Here is a 23,978-nt window from a genome sequence, read left to right on the forward strand (position 1 = left end):
CTTATGTCAAAAGTGGCAATGGGGTGAAAGCCCATCTGTTACCCTAATTTCTGTTTTAATCTAAAATTAATACATGCACATGGTACGATGTTTCAAAACCTATCAAAATGTGTAAGTCCTTGCCACCTCCTACCCAGTGTCCTTTTCCCCTTTATAGCATCTTTCAGCAGTTTCTATACCCTTTCCAAAACATTTTTCATAGATCACCTTTCTTCAACATGTATCTGTTCCTTTTTCATGCATACAAACAGGAGTGTGCTCTCTCAATTCTTGTGCACCTTGCCTCTTTCGCGTAACTTCACAAATCTTAGGGACTTTTCTCCAGTCTTCCTTTCTACCTCACTCCCTTAAATGGCTGAACGGTATCCCAGTAATGGGATAGTAAGCAGCTTCCATTTGTCATTCTCAGAGACAATGATGTGTCTCATACCTTCTTCCAACCTGTACAATGAAATATCTTTTGCGGTATTTATCTAGGGCATATCCCTAGCAAGGCAACTGGTGGTCCAAGGATATGTAGATTTGACGGGCATTGCCAAATTAAGCACTCGTAGCTCATGAGAGTGTTTTTGCATAGCCTCGCCAGCACAAAGTACTATTAAAACTTTTAAGCACCCAACAATTTGATTGTGAAAATAGGTGTTTTATGCGTGCTCTGATTTACATTAGAAAAGCTCACCACCAGCACCCCAATCCTAATAAATTCTCATCTCCGATCTCAAATCCCTTTAGATCTTTCAAAGTCTGGACTGAAACTTTCTGGGAAAAGCGACGGCTCGCTGCTCAAACTCCTTCCTTTATTTAAAATCAAAAAGCTCCAACAAGCTCATAAAAAAAAAAACCCTCACAGCTTGTTCATGAACTTCTTTCCAAACAGCACTGGGATGAATTCTCTCCAAGTGTGTGGATTAAATTTCTAGTGATTAACAGATGGATTTATAAGTTAAACGGCCCAAGTATGTGTTGTTTCCAAACAAAAGCATTTGAAAAGTAATTTCAGGATCTTCCACAGAAACTCCAAATTCTGGAGTTGCCATAAGGCCGTAAGATGATCTATTTTAAAAATAATTTCTGTATACAGAAATACATATAAATCCCATTTGTTAAAAAGTAACAATGAAAATATAAAATGTTTCTCTTTACACAGAAAAGAAAAAACCCATATTCTAAAGGAGAAAGGGAGGACTTTAACGTAGTTCAATCGACCGCTTCAAGTGAAAGAGCAATGGATAAGAATAAGCAAATGCACACTCTGTACCTCTTCTCTCTCTCCCTCCATCCTCACCCCTGTCTCTCAAACACACACACACACACCCTATAAGGTCATAAGTAGGATTCGAAAGAAATCAAAATCACAACCTAAAATGAGCATTAAGTGTTTTCCCCAACATTTATCCCCCTGTGACAAAGATAGGTCTCCAAACTGACATCTGGATTCTATCAACACTCTTCCAAGAGAGAAGGGTCAGCGAGACTGTGGGTGCTGTGCTAGATCAGCCATCCTCAACAGGCAGCCCTGCCCAGCATCACAGCACCCTGCATGGGGCCACTGCAGACTAACCCTTCACTGTCTGGATTTCTCCCTGCCTCCTTTCTCTCTCACAGCCGCCTCACTAATGCACTAATCCCAGCACATTCATGTGTCTCCCCACGTGCATATCTCAATTTTAAGTACACAGTTGGGCAACTGCTTCTATTTACTGACTACACACTAGACAGCAGGCAGGTAGGGAGTACCCTGTGTCCACTGTTTCATCCTTCTAATAACTAAAAATGGTAAGTACTATACTATTCTCCATTTCATAGAGGAAAAACCTGAGACAGAGAGGTTAAATAACTTATCAGAGGTCACAGAGCTAAAAAGTAGCACAGGTCAGTTTCAAAACTAAAGGCATTCCCTTACGCAAGCTCAAAGTGCAATACTGCCTCCTATGGAGAAAAATCTCAAAAAGAAGCATTAATTCGGAAGTTCCACATTCCAGGCTATGGAATATTCCACTGGAGAAACCTGAAGAATCTCAATGGACCACACAGGATTTGATTTGTGGGCAATTGTGGGTTCCCTAAGAGGTGATGTCAATATACCCAATGAAAAGAGATCTGCACTCACTCTGAATTCGTTGCTTTGCATTTCTTGCCGGAAGAAGGAGATGGCAACAGGATTTTGATGTTGGTTTGTTTTGCAGAATACTACTTTGTGTACAAGTAATTTTTCTTAGGACAATCTAAGTTCAAGCAAAAGCAGAGGAACAGGCAAAAGCAAACAGCACAATTCAGGTTAAATTAATAAGACAGTGGTAGGAGGTGGAGAAAGAATGGAAAAAAAAAAATACAGCAAGGACAAAATCCAAGAAAACCAAAGCAATCCCATCCTGGAAAGCTAGATGTGTCTCTTCAAAGACATTGCTCGATTCTTTGTTTGGCCCCTCTCTGAATACATTTTAAGTCCAAGTTATTTATCAAGGTGAACTAACATGGCTCAGGATTTGTTTTGTTTTGCCAGCTTGAGAAAAGGAACAATCAAAGGGATTGTTTCCATCAGAGGGGTACCTGAAGATGAAGAATACCCGCCAAAGGCCGAAGTGACAGGTTTGACACACCAGACTGGCTGCTGTGTCTGAAGGGATATAAGAATTAATGAATGAATGATGTGACTCTGCGAAGGGCAGTGCATCATGCAAGGAAAAGCCTCGTGTCAGCGCCCCCCGGCCGGGCTTATGTCACAACCCAACCAAGCATCTAACACAAGAATCCCTTGGGAAACGCACACGTCATGGGTACTGCCTTCCACTTCCAGTTACTAACAATGAGTGTGCATTGTTGCTCATCTTGGCTTTTTAGCGTGTTCTCAATGACCTGCCAGATTTCCAGGCAACAGTTCAGAATACATTTAGGGTTCATTATGCTATTTCTGCTAATCAGGACAAGTTTTTTAAAAACACTATTGTAACCACATGCATATGGAATTAAACTTTCCTCCAGGGGACATGCATGCAGTTCTTGAAAAAAGACCACAGGAACTAAGAACACTTATGAATGCTACAAAATTCATTCTGGCTTTCACTTCAATCAGCTTTTTAAAGGAGAAAGAAAAAAAAAAAGCACCTAAAACATGTACTTTGATAAGCACAAGAAAGAACCATATTCCAATGAGGCTGGGAGTGGCCTTTCTTCCCAGAGACGGACAGAAAATAAATACGATCTTCACGGCCTTTCACGTATCAAGTTCTCCAACCATCCCCAAGACACAGGCATGCCTCTCCATTTCAAGCATTTTGCCAACAGTGGGCTCCTTTTTCCTACATATGCTTTGGTGAGGCAGAGAACAGACCTTCCTGGTTTGGGCTCTTTCTGCTGTGGAAGTTGCTGAAACATCTAACGGTGAAGTGCATCTTAGCTGGTTGAAGTCATTTCTTAAAACTATTAACAGTGAGTAAGGACAGGAGAAATAATATTTACGAGGCCAAACCAAGGACGGCCTCTGTCATTCGCCCTAAGCGGCAGAGCACAACACATTCTAAAACGAGTTGGGGAACACGGACCGCTCGTTTCCTGGGACCAATTACTTAGACATCCGAGCCCCTCCCTCAGCCCTTCCCTTTGCTGGAGAGTGTAGACTCCTGGCAGCAAGGACTCAAGCAGAGCAGCATTGCAACATGCTGCCAAGCTGTTCAGCCAAATGGCTACAGTCAAAAGGAAAAAAGTACCAACGGGACAGAATTCTACACTTTCTTAAGAAAGTCACCAAGACAAGGAGACAAACACAACCGTGTGTGCCCATCCCTGGGGCTCAGCAAAATGTCCCCACCCCTCTTCATTCTCACAGTTTAATCTCGTGGTCTGAAGCGTTCTTCTCTGTATGTATGTTTTATAGGACAGATAATGGGTCAGTCCATCATTTAATGGCTACATATCACCTGTAAGTTAAGTTGTCATTTCTTAAAATTAACCCTGTGTGTTTTTGAAACTGTGGCTTTGGCCTAAAGTCAAGGGAACTCAACCCTCATTTCTCCTCACGCTAACTCCCCCATCTTCTCCCAGTCTCTTTCTGACCACTTCCTGCCCGCTCCTCTACTCTAGCCATGCTGAACTCTTTGCAGTTTCCCCAAATGCCAACTCCGACCCTATTCTAGGCTTTGCATGGGCTTCCTCAGGCCTGTTCACTTTCCTCTAGCTCAAGTGGTCTTCAAAGATGGGCCCATGCACAGCAGTGCACTGGAACGATCAAAGAACATACAAGAAATTTTATTCACACTCACATTTTAATTTCATCTTTTAAAATGCTACTTTTTGCATGAAACTTTTTTAAGTCACGTACCATAGTTCAGCAGTGAAAATATAATTTAGAGCTAACTAAATAAGCTCAATTTTTTACAGTTAAGAGCGCTCAACTAAATATAGTATATCTGGGCCCCAAGGGTGAGCCAGACCTAGGCACACAGTTTAGCCACATACGGATGCCTGGTATCTCCTTATCCTTCAGGATTCAGCTTAACATCTTCTCCGCTCTTTCTTGATCACCCTGGCCAGCGACACCCCTTGCTGCTTGGTCTCTACCACCTGCCGTGCTCCCATTTTTTTTCCTGCATCACATGTCCCCCAATCTGTAACTGTTATTATTTACCTGTTTCTTGCTTGATGTCCCCACCAGGACACAAACTCCATGACCACAGGGACCCAGTCTCCCTGGCCTCCACAGCATCTCCCAGCTCCTACCAAACAGCCCCTGTTCACGATTTTCTTTTCCTTCCCTTTGACGATTTTCCTTTTACACTAATAGATGAGGAAATGGCGAGCAGAAGAAACGAGCAACAGACGATGCACATTCAGATAACCCCACGTGAAAGGGGAGATCCTGCAACGTGCCCTTTGCCATGTCTGGTCCCCAGAGCCGTTTCAGCGGCCATTTTCCTCCCAGTTAAACCTACTGGTCTGAATTTGACCTCCTCTTTCTGGAGGGGGAGCTAATGATGAACGGGGTGAGCTGCAGTGGGAGGAAAAGCAAAGGGACGCAATCGTCTACAAATGAGGAACTGTCCCTAACTAATGAAGAGCTGACAGAGCAGAGCTCCAGAGCAGACTTGCAGGCACAGAGTCCCCGCTCCAGCTGGGTTACTCTGTTCCAACTGGCCGCATCTCACACAACGTTCTTCACTCAACTGCTACCCAACCAGACATGCCCCCTCCAAACCTAAATGGTTTAGATAAGCTGTTGTATTACTAGGACAATGCTATTTTAGGAGACCACAACTAAATAAAAACTCCTGAGGGTGAAGATGTTAGATAAACAATGAACTCCCTAATTAAAGAGAGCAGAATGAGGTGAGCGAGGTTTCTACTTCTCACTCCCCAAACCTTGACCCGTCTTCCTCCTACAGCAGGGAAAGGAAAAGTTTTAGTAATTAACATACCACACAAGGCCGGCCACCAATAATATTGAATCCCAGGGAGCCAGAGTCTCGATGTAGGACAAGAGTCAGACTTTTGGTTTCTTCTCCCTGTAGGGAACAGATGAGTTCAAAATTTTATTTACAAACAGGGAATAAATGGTAGCAATTTCCTTTCTATCTAAGCAGACTCACGGGCTCTTAGCTCATCATTAAAACCCCACGTCTCTTGGGTAGTTTAAGCAAGGCAACTTTTAGGGCCCAAGCTGAAACCGTGTCCTGTGTTGAGGAGGTTACGAACGTTTCTAGATCCCAACCCTGCAGTGCCCGCATAAGAATGTCTGGCAATGTCCAGACATGCCTAATGAACATTATCTATCAACGACTCCTTGGTCTGCACACCCATCTTTCCTTTGACTGGCCCATCGCACGCCAACTGTCTAGACAGCTACTTTCTGTTTCTCAACCATCCTCAACAGCGCCATTCTTGTTTTGTCATGAGAGGTTCAAGGAGCAATGCTCTCGGAAGTCTGAGCACACGTACGGCCTGTCAATAGTCATCTGTGTTTGAGAGACTTGGGGGAAAAGCAGTCTGTGCAAAGTCAGACGCGAACGTGGAGGGGAAAGAGAAAAATCCTGTATCTTACTGCAAAGCAAGGGGGAGGGGGGCAATTTCACAAAGTAATTACTGTCCAGTCCACAGGAGATGCCGAGACGTTTAACAGAAAACACTCTGTTCAAAGGAGGGCTGGTCAATGTGAACCCCTTTAAATCAAACAAGCAGAAGTCACCCAGGCGGGTCTCACAGGCAATGGTGAACAGTCAGAAGGGACAGAGATTCCATGGCACCTCAGTGAACACTCTCAAGTAACAGACAGATGAATAAAAATAGGTTTAACCTTACGTGCACACTGTCATTAAATAGGCATTGACATCAACATTAACCTCATTGAGACACCGCTGAAATGTTTCCACTTATTTGAATGATACACAAAACTTTACACGTAGGGACTGCAGAGACGTGCAAACGCTTCACTCACGTTTTCTGTTTAAACATGGTATTAAACACTACATTTTTTAAGATATGACTACTTCGTTAGAAGCTTAAAAAAAAAAAAAACAAACCCGTAACAGCTTATGACAAAATAGATTTTGTTCTGATATTTACCACTTCCTGATCAAACCTTTGCCTTCTCCTTTTTCTGTGGAAATAAATGACAACATTTGAATGGCATGAAGGCCAAGCATCTGACCCAGCTACACTGGCAAGGGAAACCACTCTTTCTGACGGGCAGTCAATGGCTTTTCTGAAGCACTGCTCCATTTACAGCTAGAGTTGTCAACAAAGAACTGTGGTTCTGTATTTGGGCAGCAGAAATGTGCCCAACACTGGGGTGCCTGGGTGGCTCAGTCAGTTAAGCGACTTCAGCTCAGGTCATGATCTCACGGTTTGTGACTTTGAGCCCCGCATCAGGCTCTGTGCTGACAGCTCAGAGCCTGGAGCCTGCTTCGGATTCTGTGTCTCACCCTCTCTGACCCTCCCCTGTTCACTTTCTGTGTCTGTCTCTCAGTAATAAATAAATGTAAAAAAAAATTTTTTTTTAATGTGCCCAACAGAACCAAATATATATATGTGTGTGTGTGTGTGTGTATATATATATATACACACACACACACACACATATATATATATGTGTGTGTGTGTGCATGTGTGTGTGTGTTTCTGTCTGTGTGTTTAAAGCTTTTGTTTTTTTTTGGAATGTTTATTTTTGAGAGAGAGAGAGAGAGAGAAAGAGAGACACACACACACACAAAGCATGAGCGGGGGAGGGGCAGAGAGAGAAAGACACAGAATCCGAAGCAGGCTCCAGGCTCCGAGCTGTCAGCACAGAGCCCGACACGGGGTTCGAACTCCCGAGCCGTGAGATCATGACGTGAGCCGAAGTTGGATGCTCAACTGACTGAGCCACCCAGGCACCCCGTTTAAAGCTCTTAGTAACCACAACTGTTTCTCCTGCCTAGTGTACAGAATTTAAAATATTAGAATTTTTCAAAATTTTAAAACTGTTACATAAGCCTAAGCATCAATTATTAAAATCCTGTAAAAACAAAAATGACAATTTTTCATTAGAAAAAGACAGTCTTTAGGGGCACCTGGGCGGCTCAGTCAGTGAAGCACCCGACTTCAGCTCGGGTCATAATCTCAGGGTTCATGAGTTCAAGCCCCATGTTGGGCTCTGTGCTGACAGCTCAGAGCCTGGAGCCTGCTTCCAATTCTGTCTCTCTGTCTCTGTCCCTCCCCCACTTTCACTCTGTCTCAGTCTCTCTCTCTCTCTCTTTCTCTCTCAAAATTAAATAATAAAAAAAAGAAGAAAAAGACAGTTTTTAATGAAAGAACTAGGTGTCCTCTAAGAACAACACAATAAAATATTCACTTCCACCTGCTCGCTTACTTGATATGTAAAACAGAGTGTTTTAATGTAAAAGGCAAACAACTCTCTTATCAAGCTGCTGTACCTAAGCAAAAACAGAAAAGCCTCTATAATAACAAACTACCAATTTTGCAAAAAAAAAAAAAAAAAAAAAGATCTCCAATCCCTGGTACCACCATCCAGAGTATCCGTCTGTCAGTGGTACTGATACAATTAAATTTGATCTACACAAGTTACCGGCCAAGAACGTCACTGTTCTAACAGAATAAACATTCGGGATCAACCAGATAGTTCTGAAATGTAAACGTGAGGATTCGCAAACTGAAATAGTTTATATCTCTCTGCCCTGGAAAAGCAAAATCCTGGTAAGTCCGCGTCTCACTTTGCTATCTTAGAGGGGTGAAAAAGTTAGAAATACATTGGAATTTGACTGAGTTATCACACATATCTTGCATTTCTGGCTTTCCTAACTAATGATAGAAACTGCACGGTTACACAGTAATCCGAGGCAGATGGCTCTAGTCTGGCAATCTCAAATGATGTACGGAAGAGAACGCACAACGGAATTTTTTAAAAGACTAGTTTCAAACCCACTGTGTGATAACCCTTGCTCTAAAAATTATAGAAAAACAAGGAATTCTTATTACAGGGCATTCACATTTACTGGCTGCTTACCATGTCCCAGAAATTATATTAAACATTTATTTAAATGCTTTATTTTCTTTAATAAATCCAACCCATCTCCTCCACTGGCACTCTTACCACCCTCATGATATAGGTGGGAAGAGCTAGTAAGAGGTCTAGCTGGGTTTTAGACCCAGGCTCTCTGATTCTAGACGCCAGTTACTCTTCTACACTACTCCCTTTTCATGTTGAATGCAGAAAAGAAGGCCATGTGGGCTGGTAACCTCTTAGGTCTCTCTCAAGATGGTTCAATGTTTGGCGTTCCATAAAGGAACTCATCATAGGAGCTCTCACCCGGGAAACCAACATCAACACAAAACTCCCAACTGTGCACTGAACTAATTATCTCCAGAAGACCCAATCTGAGATGCCCAGACACCTAAGTCTATACCTAGACTCCCAGATCTCTCTCCAGGGACAAGCCAGACAATGCCTCAGACACAGCATTCCTCAGCCAAACAGCGATTTGCAAAGAACATTTTGGAACAATCAGTTTGACCATCTAAACTTCCCTGCCAGATGCAATCACTGGAGAGAAAGAAGGGGTATTCTCATTTCTACAAGCATCTTGATGTAGTCTGCTGTCCAGGAAGGTAAGAACTGGTTTCAAGTGCCATTGCCTATTTTAGGACTGATTTGTAATAGTGAGCCAACACAGGCAAGACTCACCACACGATGCCGGGAGCAACAAAAGAAGAGAAAAGCTGCATATGGGCTGAATTTCTTTCATTTCTCCATCTAACTTCCAGAGGTCTCTTCTCCTCTGACACCACGAACTTGACTCTGGTTTTCCCTTTCCATTCCTCTCCCCACAAAGCAATCTCAACTACTCTACTTTTTAATTCTTCACAAAGAAACATTAATCGAGAATTTAAACACTGGGCTTCACACAATGTATTTAACACGTTAACGTTAATTCCTGCTTATATCATTTAACCTGGTACTGAGCTGAAAATGCTTCAGGATGGAGGGCATTTAAATGCTTCTGGCTCAATTATGCTCTATGTAATTAAAGAGACATATATAAATGGGACAAGGGCAAAGGCTCCTGTCAATGCCGCTTTGCTGACTTTTCACGGAAATGTTAACGACGGGTTCTTTCGTCTAAAGAAAAATTTAACCGATATTAATCTGTATGGGGAGTTTATCATAACCCATGCTTTGAAATGTTCTCAATGGCCTAATGAAGTAAACAAGTAAATGAAGTAAACAAGGGGAAGAGCTCTATTTTACATAAACACCTGACTAAAGGATCAGCTTTGTGAAGCAGGCACTGTATCCACAGTCTAACCTGAGAAACTGAGGCTTCAAGAAATTCAGACACTTGCTTAAGATCACACAGCTGCAAAGAGGGAGAGCCAGAAATCAAGATCCATGGGACTCCAACATCCGTGTTCTTTGTACTCCGTGGGTAAATTCTGGCACTGTATCTTAAATCCTTTTGCCTCACAAGAGTGAACCTCCACATTAAAATGTCATGAAGGATTAGACATCTAATTAGTTTTGTAATCAGAGTTTTAAGCAAGGTTTCTTTGGACTATGTAATAACAGTGGCAAAGATTAGACTGTCTATTATACCATGAAGGGTATCATAAGAGTATTATGCCCCTGACAGGAACGGGGTGATGGTTAAGATCTCGGACTGCACAGTCAGAACCTGAGGTGAGTTTCCTCATACCCAGAATGGGCATAATAATGGTTTCTTCTCACATCACGGGGTTATTATAAAGCATGAATGAGATAGACAACTGCCGACCAGTGCCTCAGTACAGTGCCCGGCCAACAGACTTGCTCACAAGACGAACAGGGCACAGTGTGTGGTGAACGCTAGGACACTGAGCACTGAGGGCCCTGGTTCTCTTTAGCCACACAAATTACTCTGCCACAAAGTCCAAGCAAATCCCAAATTAACTCAGTCCATCTAAGGCAAGTTTGGGAGAGCCTCAAGTTAAGCAAAATACGATAGTTATGTATTCATCATACCATCTGGCCGTACGATGGGAATTCTTCCACGTATGTGTCTCTGTTTTCCCCCCAAAGTCTGGAGACAGAGTGGCACGTTCTAGGAGGGCTGGTTAAGTGCCAACAGATAGTCGGTATTTTAGAGATGGTAGCAGGATGACAAGTAAACACAATAGGAGCAGCTGGGGTTGAACCTTCAGTGCAGCGAGCTAGGACGGGCAAGTGATACTGTCCCGGTGCGATACGGGGACAAGGAGGGGAAGTCAGACACATGACGTACCCAGGCCTTGAGGGAGGTGGCCATGAGAGAACAGGGAAACAGGTGTTGGCTCACAATGGGACAGGAGAAACAGTAAGTCCAAGAACGTGTGGACTTGGATAGGGATAGCAAACCTAGAAGATGCTGGGGAGATGGAAAGTGAGGGGTAACTGGCGACCACTGAGGCATGTGGACTGCTCCACGTTCTACCAGATCAGTGGGTCCTGATGGGCTGGGAAGAAAAGGTGAAAAACAGGAAAATCAGCAACAAAAATGTTGGTGACATGGCATCTCCTTGGCCGCTTTCCCTAGAACTGCCCCTATCCTATTCCTCTTCTCTGGTGGCCTGTGTCTCTTTCCTTCAGGAGCCAGGACCCAGGAGACAGGCATGTCTCACCAACAGCCTGGGCAGCAGATGGAAAACGACGCCTCCAGTCGTTCTCTGGACCCCAGATACAGCACGGGGTCCTTGGGGTGGGGGGGGGGGTGGGGCTGGAAGCTCTAACAGATCCTCAGCTCCCCAGCCTCCACCCAAGAACACGGCTCACTGCTGGGTCCCTAGGGCAGGGGAGGACCTCTTGGGGAGGTGCTTAGGTCTTTAGAATTAAGAAAGAACAGAGATATATTAGCCTTGGAGAAGGAGATGTGGGCACCAAGCCCTAAATAAATGGCACGAAAAGTCCACATAACTTACACCATTAAGTCACAGCAGAAATGGAAACTCAATGTTCACGAACACCATAGTTGATTTCTCTGAAAATAAGCTTTGCTATCATATTCGAACAAGTAAATACTGGATCAATGTTTAAATTGTCCAAAACACAATCTGCTCAAATTTCAACTCAAGGTCTAAGTAGACAACAATATGGGAGGAAAAGTCAACGGTGGAAAAGGCAAAAATCAAATTTACTTTGTCAAAGTCACCTTACATGGTGGTGGGGGGGGGGGGGAGGAGTCTTTGTTTTTTAAGTGTCCAAGGACATGAAGTGTCTCCTACAGGAAAAGTCCCTTTTCCTTAGTATTACTCTGTCACCACCCTCCTCCAAACAATCTGGCCTCAGAAGCTTGGATGTGTGCCATCTCCTAATCCATGCGGTGGCCTCCAGAGCCCATCCATGCCACTGTCAACGTGGATTCTTTCTAAACACTCCTTTCCGCCCAGTAACGGGTGTTCCCCAATCATTGGTGTTGTGGGACTCACAGCCGAGAACTGGCTGGACTGGAAAGCTGCCCAGCGGGTTCTGAGAACTGTAATTGACTGACCGCCAGTCTATGTATCTGGGGTGACAGGACACCTCTCAGCCTCAGATTATGCAAAGCTTTCAGAGAGTCCCACAGCTGGGAAACAGCTCTGTCTGTGCACTAGTGACAAGAAAGCACAAAAATGTACAGCGGTGGGGGCTGGGAGACCAGGAGGCAGAGCTGGCTGCCAGAAATTCCCTACTGAAGAGATGAGGGTATCTTCACTTCCTTACACCGAAATATGTTTGTCCTCTTTGTCATTCAAACTATGTTTCTAATGGCTGGCTGGGGTCAATCTCCTCCCTGTAACTCAACCTCCAGTTCTAAAGAAGGGATATTCTTGGGGGAAGAACAGGGGAGGACTGTTCAAGCCTCAAACTGAAGGCAGTCATGAGGTTGATGCAAACGAACTGAAAATGGATGAGAGGCGCCCGGGTGGCTTAGTCAGTTAAGACCCACTCAGGTCACAATCTTGCGGTTCGTGGGTCAGGCCCCATCGGGCTCTTTGCTGACAGCTCAGAGCCTAGAGGCTGCTTCGGATTCTGCGTCTCCCTCTCTCTCTCTGCCCCTCCCCTGCTCATGCTCGGACTCTATCTCAAAAATAAACACTGAAAAAGAAATGTATGAGACAGTCAATGGAAGTATCAGTGGTGTGCATCTGTCACCAAAATAGAAGAAAGCAAAGATGAGAAAGGCAAAGAGGATGGAAAAACAGGTGGAAAGAAATACAAAAAGAGCTTCTCTGAAGTCATACTATCTACAGAATAGTATACATAAATCCATCCATAGGCCAAACAAGTTATTTTTGAAAAACAGTATAGAGAAACAGTCCCGAGGTTCAAAGGTACATATGTAGTGTCTACTGTGCAGTTTTATTTAAATAACGTAAGAAATCCCTAAAAATTTACTTCTTTATTCCCATGAGTTTGATTTCAAGTCTGCACCTTTAACTTTTATCAACTCCTGTCTCTCCTGGTGAACATCTACAAGCAAGCCTTCACCAGAAAACTAACAAACAAGAACAAACTTCATTTAAGGAGCTACCAAATTGTCACATTTCCATAGGGTAAGCAAGCAAAAGTTACACAGCTGGAACCCGGTTAAGTTCTCCCTTATAGGAAGGCAGGGGCTCTGCCCAGCCAACCTCTCCTGAGCCTTGTTACTTTCAGTTAGACACAAACACACCTAACAACCCCCTAAGCCTCATTTTATTCATGAGCTTTAACCACCTCCTTTACATGTTAGCCCAGAGGCTACCCTGACACAGCGAAACTGACCTGGCATGTTTCTCTTCTACCCAGTGGCCACCAGGGGAAAAGAGTCAGATAGGAACCCAGAGAACTAGTCACTCAGGGCAGCATGACTCTCACAATGAAACTGTGACCCTGTGAGCAAAAACCCCTGCCCATCTTCTCCATTACACCACTTCAAATTTCTCATGTTTCTTCAGCAATTCCTTTTAAAAAGATCTAAAAAACCTACAGGTGCCAGGCGCTCAACAGATGTTCAATCAATGCTCGTTAAGGCTTACTGTGCACCTAACACCAATCACCTGGTTTAATCCTAAAGCCAACTCTATCAGCCCAAATAGTATCCCATTTTAGAGATAAGACAAATAAGGCTTACAGGAGGTTACAAGATCCTCCCAGAGGCCCTTAACAATGAGCCAGAGGAAACATGTGAATCCTATTTTCACCAACTCCAGGACTACATACGGCAGAGACACAGACACCTGAAAACAGCGCCTAGAAAAATTCTAAGGGTGACCTCTCTGCCCAGGACTCATTGCTGCTTAACCGCTGCCCAAAGAATAGTTCATCCCTCCGCGTTCCAGGCGACAGTGCTGCAGGACCCACTCACACACAGGCTGCACGGGGTCTCTGTCCCCTAAGCTCCCCACGAATGTATATATGGAACGGGTGAGAAAGGTGGATGCCTGTGTCCATCTGTTAGTTATTTTCTTTACAAGACTAATCATTATGTTATACCACTTCCCTTTTTTATTGGAACAGGCTTATTAGAACACCATTAGTTCAGGGGGGGCAGAAGCTAAGCCATGGCAAAAGAGCTTGAGTAAACAAAGAGTAGGAAGACTTGTGTCGTGTTTTCAAAGACTCAAGTGGGTGTCTGACCCCATGGGTTAAAGCTGCTCAGGTTGACCTCTGTATCCAGTGGTGCCTATCATGGTGCCTGGCACAATGTGTCTAAGAATGTGTGGAGCTAAACAGTAAGAATACACTCGGAAAATATTCTATTTACTTTCTACCATCAACCACTCTGTAAATTATTAACATGAAAATTAGAGAAATGAGCCACTATTCCATCCAGGATTCCATTTCTTTCTTTTTTGTTTTACAGGATTCTCTTTTCATAGGATCTGTTTTATGTTCTGTGTGTTCTACACCAGACCTATAAAAATGGGAGTCACGGCATGGGAAGAACACACTTCATCAACATGGACCGGAAGCCATCAAACCAACTAGAAGGAGCCAAAGGAAGACGATGGGAGAAGATGTTTAATCTTCCAGGCCTCGGTTTCTCCGCCTGTAATATGGAAGGTAATGGTTTGTTGTACCTACCTCACGGGGTCTGAGGATAAAATAAACACCTCCAATTAACATAGTGCCTGCATATATAAATAATAGCCCTCTAGAAACATGTATGAGACCTCACAGGAAACAGTGCCTCGGAAGAAAATGCTTTTCTTATTGTGGCCATAGTGTATGAGCCTGGAGTCAGACACTGGGCTCAAATCCCAGTTTTATACTTGGAATCTCTGTAACTTCTGGACTTTACCTAACTTTTATCTAACGTGTTTTAGAGAAAAAAAAAGAGAGATCTACCTAATGAAAAAGATGGAGGAGCTCATATACATACGTACATAAAGCACCCTAAGTGTATGGCACCCAACGTAATTCAATGAATACTTCTTTTCCTTTCAAGCTCCTGGTTCTATACTCTAATGCATAACAGCCTTATAGATTCTTATTTTTTTTTTTTTTTTTACATTTTATTTTTGATAGAGACAGAGCACAAGTGGGGGAGGGGCAGAGAGACAGAGACACAGAATCTGAAGCAGGCTCCAGGGTCTGAGCTGTCAGCACAGAGCCCGACGCGGGGCTCAAACCCACAAACCTCGGGATCATGACTTGAGCCGAAGTTGAACCCTTAGCCAACGAGCCACCCAGGCACCCCACGGCCTTATAGATTCTTATGCGTCAAATATTTTTACAAACAGGCAAGCATTATTTCCAAATGCAGAAGGAACCACTTATGAATAAATATCAGAATTCCCAATTCAAAAAGTTCAGTTCTAATTATTCAGTTAAGAGTAGCTAACATAATGTAAACCAAATCTTAATTCTGTGTATCAAACATTTAAATTAAATGGATTGACAGCCCACAATTCCTTTAGCTCAACTGGGCTGTTTTGTTAGATGCACTAGGAAATGGTTATTCGCTGAAGCTTTTCCAGAAACAGAAAATACACTGGAAGGTGAACACTGTGATAGATACATTTCAAAGTGTTTGCACATCTGGAAAGCCTTTTGATACAATTGTCTATTAGATTCACTTACCTCCAGGAGTTCTGAAATGGACAAAATCGTTTCTGGGATTTGGTGCTTGATACAATTTGATCTGGGTGGATCCAGCAGAACAAAAAGAATGCCTCCCAAAAACCTGGGAACAATTTTGTTAACTTGGGGGTCACGGAAAAACTCATTCTTTTTCAATACAAGCTCACTGTTGGTTTTCAGAAAACTGAAAAGTTGTGATGGCTGACAAGACAGCCTCTCCAATCTTGAATTCACCCACAAAACCCACACATATTGAAAGCTTACAGCGCACATGGCAATCTTGTGTCCAGGGCACAGCCCTGAAGAAGAGGGACGTGCTTCCTCCTGGGGAGACACAATAAACAGCCCTTCCAATTATTTAGTTACAGCTTTGATAAACACCATGCAGGAGGAGGACCAAAGTGAACATCTCAGGGCACCAGACCTCATCTACGAGGTGAGAGAGGGCTTCGTGGATGTAGGAGTGCTTGAGCTGGGATGGGAAGGATAGAAAGGTTATCTAGTGATGAACAAACCTTAAGGGCTGGCATAAAGGCAGGGGCAGAAGGCGACATTTCAAAATTTGTGGATTATCTAGTGATGAGTATTTGCAAAGACTTGTAAGTAGAGAAAAGATCAAGTGTAAAGGCCCAGGGGCAGAAAGGAGCATAGGGTCATATTCATGGAACTTCCTGAGACTCAAGAAGCTAGGAAGAGAGAAGCAACAGGGTAAGAATGCAAGCAGACAGACAGGTGGTGGCTGGCAGGATCCAGAGCACCATGGACCTTACAGCCACGCAAGTGAAACTAGAAAACAAATGAAGGGTTTCAGAAGGCTTCAGATTGACATTTCTGTTCTTCTTTGTAAGTCTGAGAGAGAAAAAGAGGGCGCATATGCACAAGCAGAGGAGGGGCAGGCAGAGAGGGAGAGAGAATCCCTGGCAGGCTCCTTGATTGTCAACACAGGGCCTGACACGGGGCTCAAGCTCACAAACTGTGAGATCATGACCTCAGCTGAAATCAAGAGTCGGACACTTAACCAACTAAGTCACCCAGGCCCCCCTCAACCTGACATTTCTAAGAGATTATTCCCGGTGGTAGGTAATTGCATGAGAGCAAGAAAATATGTAGTGGGAGCAGTTGTGGTATAGGCAAGAGGTGGTGGTGGCTGAGATCAAGACTGATTTTGTTTCCGAGGTGACATCTGGCAATGTCTGGAGACACCTGTGATCACCCCAACCTGAGCAGTGCTACGGGCATCCAGCAGATAGAGCCAGGGATGCCGTTAAAGATCCTATAAAACAAGGAACACTGTCCCCGCCCCCCCCCCCCCCCCCCCCCCCAGCACACAGACAATGCAGGATTATCTAGCCCAAAACGTTAATAGCTGGAGTTGGAAAACCGATGGTTTGAACCAGGGATATCACTGGATGGGGAGACAGAGCAGTAAATAGATTCCAAAAGTATTTTGGAGGGGCACCTCGATGGCTCAGTGGGTTAAGCGTCCGACTTCGGCTCAGGTCATGATCTCACGGTTCGTGAGTTCCAGCCCCGCAATAGGCTCTGTATTGACAGCTCAGAGCCTGGAGCCTGTTTCGGATTCTGTGTCTCCCTCTCTCTCTGCCCCTCCTCCACTTGCACTCTGCCCCTCTCAAAAATAAACATTTAAAAAAATTTTTAAAAGGGTTTTGGACGGAAAATCACTAAGACTTAATGACGGACTGGATACAGAAATAAAAGTGCAAAGGTACCAAGGAGGAGTCCAGTAATTTTCAAGAAAATTTATGCTCAGAACTTTCCCTTGCTTGGAAAGCCAGAGAAGTCTATGAAATGCTTTTTCTCTTAGAATCAGGTAGGTCAGTCAGGGTGGAAAAACTGAGGCTGGCAGCAAAACTCTTGAACTTATTCAACCAAACCGTCATCACCAAGTCTGCTGCGGCCCAGAAGCAGCTTCTTATTGGTTAAAGATGCCTGGTCAGACCGTAGTTAACCACTGTGTAACTGCTGGGTAGGCCTGGGTTTTAGAACTTTACCCCGGTCTTTTGTAAAAGGAGACTAATATGTGTTCATCTACGTCTGTACTTGAACCCTAACTCTTCATCCAGAAGAGTAGCTAACCCAGCCTGACAAGCAGAGCAGCATCACCTGGGAGCTTCTGAGAACTACAGACTCTGAGGCCCCAAGCCAGCCCTAATGGATCAGTATCTTGAGGAGGTAAGACGCGGCAAAGTGTTTTAACAAGCTATCTGGGTGATTTCCGATCACAGGGATGTTTGAGAAGCAAGCCCTAGTACCCATTTTAGAGCAGGAGAAACAACATCTATGTAGGTCCAGCACAGACAAATCCTCAACACTCAGGGAGCGTCCAAAACCCAAAGGTTAAGGTCATTTTTAAAATGCCAGATCATTTTATGGAACAAGGTTTAGGTCTTGAAGGGCTGGTAGGGAAAATCTAAGTGTTTCTTATCTACTTCAGCTTGGGACAGATAAACATTACGACTTATTAAAAAAAAAAAAATCAAGTGTTGTGCATCAGAGTTTCCAAGCAATATAAATCCTTCTGCCTTTTGGAAGAGAATAAACAGTACCCAGCAGGAACAGAGAGTCGACCCAATGAAATAAACAAGTTCTTAAACAGCTCGCAGTGGGAGAGGTTTTTCTGGCTGATGCAGGGCCAGCAAAAGCTTTTCAGAGAGGGCCACTGAGGGTTAACTTTGGGGCAAGAGGAGCAAGCTTCCCTGAGGCCTCAGTTGAGGCCAGCCAGGGTCTGAAGCCAGAGAGAGGAACTTATGCAAACTGCAGGCCAGGCCATTCTTGGCTGTCCTTGAGGCTAGCGCTGGGGTGCATAGGAGTCCCAGGGCAGGCTCCAACTCCAGACCCAAACTTTCTCTGTGAGCTCAAAAAGCAACATCATCTTGTCCCTAAGCTTAATACCCTTGATTATCCTATTGGCTCACCCAGCACAGCTCCAAACACAACCACAGTTCAGATTCAAGTATCCTATTTTTGATTCCGAGAGAAGGTTTAACCAAACACTCCAGAAAGAAAACAGAAAGGCAAGAAGAAATAATAAACTAGCTTAACAATGAATGATGTATCAACTCTAGGGTAGTGAATGGCTTATTTATAAATAAGCATCACTTAAAACTACGCAGGAAGTTCGCATGACAGCATAAACAAGAGAAACTCAGGAACTCTTCTGCTGCAAACCCGATGCCTGCTAGAGGACCAAGTCTTGCCCTCTGTTTTGGTGAGCAGGCTCACACCAGTCTTTTGTATGCCTGTGCGGTCCTGGGTGAGCCTCTCAGTTGTAAATATTTGCCCTTCGCCCAGAGCTGGCCAGCTGCTCAGACTGGGCTGACAGGCCAGGGGGCCAGGATGGGGAGGGGAGGAGCGGGGAGAGGGAAAACTTGCAGGCCTGGTGTGTGCATAAAGAGGGGGTTGGGAGAGGGCAGAGAGAGGCGAAGCAGATGCAGGCCCCTGGGGCAAATATGTTCTCCCGCAGCCATATGGAACAGGCAACCACACAGTGGCACCACGCCCCTCCCCGTTTGCATAAAACGTGGCCTTTACAATCAGGAAAACCCTGGTTCTCAACAGGCGATTTTGCACGCGTCCAAACACACACCCCACCCCCAGAGAACACCTGATAATATTTGGAGACATTTTTAGTTGTCATGTCTTGGAGGCAAGAGTACTACTGGTATCTAGTGGGTAGAGGCCAGGGAAGCTGCTAAACATTTTACAATGCAGAGGACGGCCGCCTCCAATAAAGAATGATGGGACTCAGTATGTCAATACATCCCAACGCTGATAACTCCGATGCAGAACCCGAATCCTCACTCTGTTCCCGGAGTCACAGTATGACTCTGGACAAGTTCTATGACCTCTCTGAACCTGCTTCCTCCACCTGAAAGGATTAAGTAGATAATGCCTGTAAAGTGCTTCCCACAGTTGCTAGAACATAATAAACACTCAAAAAATGGGCCTTGGGTTTACACTGAGAGGCAACACAATAGTGTTTATGACCCTGGGCTGGAAAGACAGGCACATGAGCGTTCAGAAGGCAACTCTGGCACTAAAAGCTATGACCCAGGTACATGACTGCCCCTCACAGGGGCTCAGTCTCTTCATCTACAAAATGGGAAGCATCCCAGCTGCCTCACTTGATTAAAAAGGAAACACCTGAGAAGTACTTAGCATAAGGCCTAGAGCAAAGAAAGCCTTCACTCAGGGTGACCATTGTAATTACACCAACTATCAGCTCAAGGGGATGGCCCCAGGGGGATGTTAACACTTTGCTGAGCACACACTCTCCACCCAGCACAGGGCCAGGTCTTTGTAACTATTCTTTCCCAGTAGGCTGACAACCACCCATTTTACATTTAGGCAAACTGATGCACCTGGATGTTAAACTTCACAGTCACTCAGTTGGTGAGCAAAACACCCAAGTTCTAAAATAGTTCCAATTTGAAAGAACTTCCTCTCAATTATTACTTTATGATTGGTGGCACTTTCTTTTTTTCTGGAATCCCCGCATGAACGCCACAGACGGGGCCTGGCTGTGTTTTACCCGTGTCACATCTCTAGGGACCAGTTTCTAACTTTAGAGAGGCTACGCAGCTTGCTCAAGGTCAGCCAGCCAGTTGGCAGCACAGCCCATGTCTGAATCCAGCTTTCACTCCAGGGGCCTTTCTTCTGGAATCCTTCTAAACTTATTCAGAACTGTGTGTTTCATTTGCTCTTCCTGAAATTCCTAAGGATGCATGGATACAGTTTATCCTGTGTGTCGATATCGCAATCCTTGGTGCCACAGGTATAGAGAACTAGGTTTTTCAACCTTAAGAAGTTAAGCAACTTCCCCAAGATCACCTAGCTGATCTGAGCAGCAAAACGTCTGACTTTGGAACTGCACTCATTCTTACTCACGCTGTGGGGTCCTTTTAGTCTTTCCAGACCCCCGGAAGCTGCTGTAGCTACATTTCACCCGGTGTATGTGATCTGCAGGGACCATAGTTTCCAAGCTTAAACTGTTTCAGCGGCCCGCTCTTAGTGATACAGCGAGTAAGCAGTGGAAGGAGGCGGCAGGGATGCTCCTGGGAAGTTCCAGGCATCCCGGTGCCCAAAGGGACCAGGAGGGGCCCTGGGTACCCAGGGGAGCCCGGCAGGGGGTTGGGGCCGGTGGCGGGCGCCTACCTTGCCGCCGGGCGGCGCGGCCACGCAGCGGCTGAGCGAGTCGAGGCGCGCGCTGTACTCCGTGAACTTCTTTTGGTAGCGCAGTGCGGTCATCTGCAGCTCCAGCTGCGCCGCGGCCAGCTGCGCCACCAGCGACTTCTCGCGCTTGCCCGCGCGCAGCGCCTCCTTCTTGAGCGCCTTGTGCAGCGCGCCCAGGCGGGCCTGCAGCGCGCTGTTATGCGCCCGCAGGGCCCTGGCGCAGCAGTGGCCGCCCGCGCGCTGCTCGCCGTGCGTCAGGGGCAGCCCGCAGCCCTCCTGGCAGCGGCCCACCGGCCGCGCGTCGCACGCGTCGCGCATGTGCGCCTCCACGTCGCGCCGCAGCAGCACCTGGCCGCAGCCCGCGTGGCGGCAGCGCGCGGGCGCGAAGTCGCAGCGCTCGAGGTGCTCTGGCAGCTGCTGCAGCTTGACCACCCGGCCGCAGCCTCGCGCCGCGTGCGCGCACTTGATGTCCAGCTTGAGGATGAGACGCTTGAGCGGCAGGACGTGGTTGAGCTCCTTGGCCGACAGGCGACCGCGGCAGCGCGCCGGGCAGCTGCCCTCCTGCACCACCCAGGGCAACACGCAGCCGGCGCAGAAGACGTGGCCGCACGGCGTGGTCAGCGGGTCCTCCAGGACCTTGTGGCACAGCGCGCACTTCAGGTCCGGGTCCACGTCGCCGTCGAACCGGTCCAGCTCGAAGCCCATGGTGGCGGCCGGGGCCCGGGGTCGCCGCCGGGCGGCCGGCCGCCCCCTCCCTCCCTGCGAGGCAGCCCAGACGCGCCGGGTGCGCCTCCCGCTCGCTCGCTCGCTCGCTCTCCCCGGACTGAGCCTAATTGCTCCAGACTTCCTCGGAAAATGCCCGAGGAACAGGACTCCTCCAGCCGTATATGCGCGAGCGCGTGCGCACGTACATCCTGCCTCGGCTGTCTCCGGCCCGCCCCTGCCACAAGGAGGAGGCAGAGGAGGATGGGGAGACCCCGAGAGAGGACTGGCCTGCCCAGGACGCCAGTCTGAGCCCTTCTCTCCGGCGACTCCTCTCTGCTCTCTTGCAGTTTTTGCTAGAGGGTACCAACACAGGCCAAGAAAAGCTCACTGAGTTTGGAGCGGAGGCTGCTGTTGCCGCCCAGAGACTTCTCCTGGAGCCCCTTCCGAGACAGATCGTGACTTTTAACTCCCCTCCCCCGCCCTCTCTTTTCTTGGCTGATTGCAGAGAACGAAAAATATTTTGGGGTCAGCTATCTCAGCACTTACGGTCTTTATTTATTTCATTCCAGGGAAAGTTACTGAGCCTGCGGAAAGCTCCAGCAACTGCAGTTGCGACCTGAGGTTCTGCGGACCCCAGGATTTGGGCAGGCCAAGGATTCCAGGACCAGAGGGCGAATCTGCAGGGGGGAATGTGCGGGGAAGAGAGCTGCTCACAGGCTGTCGGGATGGGAGAGGGTAGAGTCCTGGCTCCGTCCATTTCACTTAACACCTCTCAAGTGTCCGCGCTTCTAAATCGGTCCCTTTAAAAATCATCAGTACGATGTTGTGAGAGAGTGTTAGCGCCATTTAAAAATTGTTTTACTGCATGACAAGTAACGCTGGTCCTACAAAGTGAAAAATCGCACAAGTATAAATCTGAGAGAAGTTCCCCATAACCCACCCTCACATCCCCAGTCATGTGAACTGTGTTCAGTTTTTTTTTTCCTTTGTTATACACAAATATTACTTTGTTATATTTCCATTTTCCACTTAGGGGACACTCAGGCTGGGAGAAGAAAAAAAAAGTGCTGTCAGATGTCCGACAGCAGTGTTTCTCAAATTTTAATGTGGAGGTGGATTCTGATCCCGATCCGTAGGTCTGGGGCGGGGCCTGAGAATCTCCAAGTTAAAAGAGCTTCCAACAAGAGGCTGACGCTTCCGGTGGCTGTACCTCCACCTGATTGGAAAGTGGCCATCCTTGAACCTGGACTTTTTTCCTTCTACTCAGGGGCAGTTTTTCAAGCGGTGTCGTGACACTTGTAGTTTTCAGCAATACTCCAGTGTGTTGAAGGAATACGTTGAGATTGCAAGTTAGATGATAAAATACATAGCAGCATCCATGGACTTGGTGATTTTCTTTTTCTCCCAAGGTTATAGACATTGATGAGAAACATGCAGTCAGCACCAGTTAGGAAGAAACCAAGGGAAAGAATTCTCATTTGGACTCTGCTGGCAGTTTCTGAATAGTGAAGTGGAAAAGTTGGATCTCTGTGTTTAGTGTGGCTCTGAGGTCTAGAAAGTGGGATTACAACATCCATTTTGTCTAATTGCTTTTACTTCTCTCCTTTATCTGGCTGCTACAGCCCCATGACCTTCACTAGTTAACTGCTTCACCAGAGTGAAAGGATTCCCTTGATGTCCATTGGATTACTTGTTTTGAACTGACCTTTAAAAAGATGTCACTGACTAGGTTTTTCAATGCATCATTGAGGTCACTGGACAGTGTTCTTTAATCAGTGTTGGTGGCATTTGCTGTTTGTGGTAGAGGCTTTCTTTTCATTGCTGTAATCAATTAACGCATTTCTTTGATAGTACATGGGGTGGAATATAATTGGCCTTTGTTCAGAAAAGCATGTGCCAGGAATCCTCCATCAGTATATTTATTAAGCAGCTCACAGGTTCTCAGATAATGAGTAAGAAACACATTCTTTTCAACAAAGGTGTGTGGGCTTGTCAGTTTCACAGGGTGGGCTAGTGTCAACAGGGGGATAATCTTCAAACCAAACTGGTTTTGAGAAACTGGGGGAAGCTCATCATACACCATAAATGGGAAATCAGTGCTTGCTTTGGGTGTAAGCTTCTTTTAGGAGCCACCCACCACCACCTCCCCCTGCAGCCGACTGAGAGGCTGTTGATAAAATGCTACAGCTGAGGCCTGCGAGAAGCTGTGGAGGAGTGTGGATCAGCTTCTTTGGGCAAAAGCAAAGTCTGGCAGAGCCCCTCCTTATTGGTTAATTTTAGTATCAAAAATTTTGGAGGTCGGAATTAAAAAACACCTCCTAGAATGTCAGAGTTGGCGGACCATGCATATTATTTAGGGGCTAAATTTAACAGGGGGGCTGAGAACTAGAAAAGTTTAAAACAAGTACGGTTTAAGGCAAGGTTTCTCAACCTTGGCTCTACTGACAGCCAAGCAATTCTTTGTTGTGGGGGCTTGTTCTGTCCATTCAACAACGTTTAGCAGCATCTCTGGTTACTGCCCACTAGATGCCAGTGA

At 45.9% G+C, this 23,978-nt stretch overlaps 1 protein-coding gene across 1 annotated transcript in view; it reads right to left on the bottom strand.

The window, feature by feature from the left end:
* PDZRN3 (PDZ domain containing ring finger 3) overlaps positions 1-21,802 on the bottom strand; it is a 240,147-nt gene extending 218,345 nt beyond the window's left edge. The window contains exons 1-2 of the mRNA XM_019428452.2: positions 20,720-21,802; positions 5,412-5,498 (exon numbers count right to left, since the gene is read on the bottom strand). Coding sequence (XP_019283997.1) covers positions 5,412-5,498; positions 20,720-21,442 — 810 coding nt within the window. The 5' untranslated portion in view covers positions 21,443-21,802. The remainder of the gene's footprint in view (positions 1-5,411; positions 5,499-20,719) is intronic.
* Between the last annotated feature and the right edge of the window lie 2,176 nt (positions 21,803-23,978).

This window comes from Panthera pardus, unplaced genomic scaffold (assembly GCF_024362965.1).
Source record: "Panthera pardus isolate Hobbes unplaced genomic scaffold, ASM2436296v1 HiC_scaffold_8, whole genome shotgun sequence".
In the NCBI taxonomy this organism is placed as follows: Eukaryota; Metazoa; Chordata; class Mammalia; order Carnivora; family Felidae; genus Panthera; species Panthera pardus.